This window comes from Microtus ochrogaster, unplaced genomic scaffold (genome assembly GCF_000317375.1).
Source record: "Microtus ochrogaster isolate Prairie Vole_2 unplaced genomic scaffold, MicOch1.0 UNK88, whole genome shotgun sequence".
In the NCBI taxonomy this organism is placed as follows: domain Eukaryota; kingdom Metazoa; phylum Chordata; class Mammalia; order Rodentia; family Cricetidae; genus Microtus; species Microtus ochrogaster.
Window position 1 is genome coordinate 624746 of NW_004949186.1, and position 5423 is coordinate 630168.

General features: G+C 43.4%; 1 protein-coding gene across 2 annotated transcripts in view; it reads left to right on the top strand.

The window, feature by feature from the left end:
- Dgkh (diacylglycerol kinase eta) overlaps positions 1–5423 on the top strand; it is a 165646-nt gene that overhangs the window by 108353 nt on the left and 51870 nt on the right. For both annotated transcript variants that reach the window (XM_026777878.1, XM_005370871.2), the window contains exons 11-12: positions 562–670; positions 797–936. In XM_026777878.1, the coding sequence (XP_026633679.1) occupies positions 562–670; positions 797–936 (249 nt within the window). The remainder of the gene's footprint in view (positions 1–561; positions 671–796; positions 937–5423) is intronic.

The window sequence follows — 5423 nt, forward strand, 5'->3', positions numbered from 1 at the left end:
CTGTTGCACAGGACCTGAGGTTCTCTCCTTGTGAGACTGTTGCACAGGACCTGAGGTTCTCTCCTTGTGAGGCTGTTGCACAGGACCTGAGGTTTTCCAAGGGACAGAGTTGACACGAAGGGGGATGGAAACGAAAGGAAGGGCTGAGACCGGGAGAATGGAGGATGCTGGGAGCATTGGTGAGGGCTACAGATATCTTTAGTTATGGCCTCAGTGTCCCCCACAGCCCTGAGATGCTCCTCCCTTGTTTGTAATTCCTCAGGGAACAACATGTCCTGAAATGCCACTTCCCCGGCACTTTGCCTTCATTCTCGTTCCTGGTTCTGCTTCACTTTTGCTCTTTCGTTTTTTTCTTTTCCCTCCTAATTTATCTCTGTTTCTGCGTATAATTCTTTTTTAAAATTCATTTCTTGAGTTAACTATTGCACTCAAGTTAGCTGTTATATATTTATATATTTCTTATATTTAAATGAATGTGGATAATAGAGAATGTTAAAGTGGGCAGTAGTTGGAGAAAGGGTTTTTATGTACTTACACTAAAAACAGACATTTCACTTGCAGCTTAAGGTTATTTCAGAAGTTTGACAACTTCCGGATTCTTGTCTGTGGAGGAGATGGAAGTGTAGGCTGGGTTTTGTCAGAGATCGATAAACTGAACTTGAACAAACAGGTAAGAGTTCTCTGGGGTGCTTGAGACGAGGGGTGGGAGTCTTGCTGTGGAGCTTAAGCTGGCCTTGCACCCCAGGCCCTTGTTTCCCAACCTCTCTTAAAGTATCATGGTTGCATTCTTTTGCAGTGCCAGCTTGGGGTCTTGCCTTTGGGTACAGGCAATGACCTCGCTCGAGTTCTTGGCTGGGGTGGTTCCTATGATGATGATACCCAACTTCCTCAGATACTAGAGAAGCTGGAAAGAGCCAGTACCAAAATGTTGGACAGGTATACTTTCAATTTCACTAACTCTAAGTCTGAAAGTCCAAATTTCCAGGTCTTGTTTCTTGATCACTGAGATCCTGAATCAAAACTATACAAAGTAGACACTCAATAAAAGATGCTTTTGAATGAATGCCCCCCCAAACACCCCTGAAAAATGGTTCTGGTGAATTCATTAAATGTTGTAAATATTACGGAGTCACTAATCTTTGTTTTGGTATGGTTTGGGGATAGGATCTCGCTCCATATCTCAGCCTGACCTCTAACTTGATATCTTCTGTCTCATTGTCCCTGAGTGCTAAGATTATAGAAGTGTACCCCACCATGCCCAGGGATGCCAGTCACTTTTAATCAGTGTTCAAGTCAGAAAGCTCAAATATTTGCAGCCAGGGCTTCTGATGAAAGAAATAGTAAGACCCACCATCTTGTGGTTTGAGAAACTAAACAAAGCATTGTCAACTTCAGTTTCTCTCTAGGGTCTCCTCTGAGTTAATTCTTCCAATAATGGGACACTGAAAAGATAAAAGATTCTTGCCCAGGCTGGGGAAACAGCTCTTGCCCTGGGAGGGAGCAGGGTTGAGCAAAGGGAGGAGGGTGGAGATTTGGAATAGGTGAAGATGAAGGACCTGTCACTGTATTTACATTGTCCTTGACCCCCTCCCCTCCCTTCTTAATCCTCCTTTCCCCCACTCTGAGCAGTCATATTTAAAACAGAAACCACACTGTTTGTCGCCTGATTTCTGTGGTGAAGGCATTTAGAATTTGGGTTTAGGGAACAATAAGATTCAGTAAGCCGTAATTACCCCACCCCCAAGAGCTCAAGACAAATACGAAAATATCATTACAGACTTGAGCTTGCATGAATCAGAACAACTTTGATAGGATTAGCCATCTGTGGAACTCTTCCTGAAAACAAAATCGCATCAGGGAGTCACCAGTCAAAAAGATGCAATTACCCTAGGATGAGCCATAACCTCAGACCAGTAGCCTTGTCTGTCAGACCGTGTAATGCTTGCCGGTGCTGTAGTCTGGATTCCATTGCTGACAACATCCTGGAAACTAGAGCTGGCGTTAGGACCTTAGCCCATGTTTATCCAAAATCACATGAAGGTGACACTCAGTTGAGCCATGATGATTTATAATCTGGGCTGGGGCTCAATTCAGTATGAAGGTTCCAAAGGGAGGAAGAGAGGAAGGAGGGAGGGAGGAAGGGAAAAAGGAAAAATCAAAAGGGGTAGGGGCTGGGGAAGGGGCTCAGTGGCTCAAGCGCTTTGGTTCCCCAGACCCCGTTCAAAGCCTAGTGAAGTGGCACACGTGCGTGATCCCAGCGCTCCCATTGACGTCACGGGAGGAGGACGGGAGCGGCCTCAGAAGCTGCCAGGGTAGCCAGCCTGCCCTATACCTCTGCGAACAGGAGACCCAGTTTCCCACCAGGTGGAAAATGAGGACCAACGCACAGAGTTGTTCCCAGATCGCCACACACAGGCTCTGACACGTGCCTGCTTGAGCTCACACCTGTGAACATGCACATGCATGCACTCGCACTTCATATATACACACACAGAGAAACAGAAAGGGGGCATAACATTGTGGCGATGGTCAGTTAAGTCGCTCAGGTGTTGTGGTGACTTCGTGAGATTTGTGTGCATCAAAACAGCAGTTGTGTGTCATAAATACATAGTATTTGGTAGTTTTTAACCTGAATAAAACTGAGGGGAAAGAAGGTTTTGAATGAAATAAAATCAGCTTGAGAGAGAGAGAGAGAGAGAGAGAGAGAGACAGAGAGACAGAGAGAGACAGAGAGACAGAGACAGAGAGAGACAGAGAGAGACAGAGAGAGAGAACCCAAAAGAAATTCCTAAATGGTCCAATGCTTTGCTTACTGAACAACTCAAGAGTATCTGCTAAAGATTTTTTTAAAATATTTAATTGTGTGCATGTTCCTGCATTTGCCAATTGAGAGTGTGGAGATCTTTCCAGAATTGGTTCTCTCCTTGAGCTGTGTGGATCTCGTGGCTCTAATTCAGGTCATCTATCTTAGTGCCAGCATCTTTACTCACTGAGCCATCGGACCAGCCGCAGCACAGCGGATTTTAAATGCTTCTTCTATGAGACAGGGCCTAGGAAACGGGCTCTAGAAATCCACTCCCCCAAGTGGTTAGCCGAGAAATAGCACCCCTGTGGCTAAAGTCCTTGATCTCCCCTGGCATGCCTAAACCAGTAGAGCAAAGGTGAGGAGCTTAGAATCATTTCATTTTCTTTGTGACTTTATTGTTTACGTAAAACAAGTGATCCTAGCCCCATAGAAAAGGGATGAAAAAAATCAATTTAATATTCTGCGTTATTTAGGCTTTTTGTTAATATTTATTTGATCTTTGGAGCTGTACTGTGACTCGGTTTACAAAAGCATCATTGTGACTATTGTACACCGACTTCTGGAGACAGTGGGATAGGAACAGCTTGTTTGCCTGGCGTTCTGCTGCACTCATTTCATTCTGCCTTCTCTACAGTCCCAAGTGAGCTCATATTGCCATCCCTATTCTTGACCTGGCCAGAGTCACATAGCCAGTAAGCAGTCGGGCTCAGGTTCCCAGTCAGGTTCAGTCTCTCCCTCACAGTGCGCGGGTGCCGGAGAAGCCTAGAGCATCTTGTCGCCCGGGCTGGTGCTCACCTCGGATCCACTCTTCTTCTCTTGCTGCCACCTCTCCCTCTTCCCTAGGAGTTTCCTGTCTATCCAGGAGAGAGATGCAGCTTGGAAGGTTGTGGTCTGGAGCAGAATCCTTTCCTGCTTCTTGTCTTTTGACCAGAGAAGTAGTTCAGCTTCAAGTATCTCGGCTTTGTAAAGTTTCTGATTGCAGTTTTCTCATACTTATTTGGGCAGATAACCGATCCTTGTGTGATTTCTAGTTTCTGTGTGAACACATGAGCTTCATTTGGAAGCCTGTTCACCCTTGTAGAACCTGCCTTTTACTTTGAGATTATATATATATATATATATATGTATATATATGTATATATATATACATATATATATATATAAAATTTGTATTTTTGTGTGTGTTATTTGCCTGCACGTACAGAGCCCTGAGGTTGATACCGGAAGTCATCCTCACTTGTTCTTCCATTTAAACCCAGAGCTAGCTGAGATGGCTTCTCTTGCTAGCCAGCTCTTGTCTCCTTAGGTTGGAGCTGGCGTGTAGGTGGGCTCTGAGGATCCAAAGTCTAGCCTTGTGCTGGAGTCCTGGAGCCAGCTCTCCAGCCCCTGTTTATGTCTTCTTGTCGAGAGTTGAACGGTAGCCACAAGTGACAGTTTAGTTCACGTATTCTAAGTAACACACGCCTATTGGGGAAGTTTCTGGAAATTGGGGTTTTTATGAGAAGAGTTATTCCCAGTAGTCTGAACCATACTCTGGGGTCTACTAGTGTATGAGCCGCGAGGTTTGGGATTGTCTGCAGCTTCCATCATTGGCTGTGCATGCTCTTTATAAAATTCTCGTGTTATGATACTGCTTTTATAATGCTTTGTATCTATAAAATGCCTTATCTCTCATCTTGTTAGACTGTAATAATGTCCTAACCCCGTGATTTCCCCCAAATTAGAATTGTTTTAGATATTAATCTGGAGTTATCCCGTTGATGGCTTTTCCTAATGATCCAATTTTTTTGAATTATTACTTAGTGAGACTTAGTAATAACTTACTAATAACTGAAATGTTTTCTTAAATTAAGTATTATTTCTATAACTAATTTCCTTCCATCTCATGTTTATATTACTTTTTCTTGAATTAAGGAGTGTTTAACTCATTTTCATCTTTCTTTCTCTCTTTCTCTCTCCCTCTCTCCTTCCTCCCCCCCACCACATACACTCCCTCCCTCACTTATATCCTTTTGCCAGGACCAGTTGCTAAATATGAAATAGTTTATTTTAGTGGGTAATATGCATTTATTAAATCTAAGACATTATTTTAGACCTTTGGGTTTTGGCTCATTAATAACATAATTTAGTTAGTACTTTACAATGAACCTTATTTAGAAAGTAGAAGAGATAGGAAAAAGCTAGAATGCATTGTATCAAGAACAGTAAGTTGGTGCTGGAGAGATGGCTCATCTGTTGAGAACACCGGCTGCTCTTTCAGAAGACCTGGGTTCGATTCCCTGCACCCACATGGCAGCTCACAACTGTCTGTAATTCCAGTTCCATGGCTTCTGACACCCCCATGCAGACATACTTGTAGGTAAAACACCAATGAACACAAAATAGAAATAATTTTTTTTAAAGGGTAGTAAGTCATGGGATGACCAACTTTTCCTGCTGTGACCTGGTGTTGAAATGTTTGGATGCTGCTAACTGGAGAAATCAGATAAATCCAGTGTTTATGGGATTATCACAGCTTTGTTTCCGTCCCGTCCTTGGTTTAAGATAGAAGAAAACTGTAGGCCATAAATGTGTGTGTGTGTGTGTGTGTGTGTGTGTGTGTGTGTGTGTGTGTGTG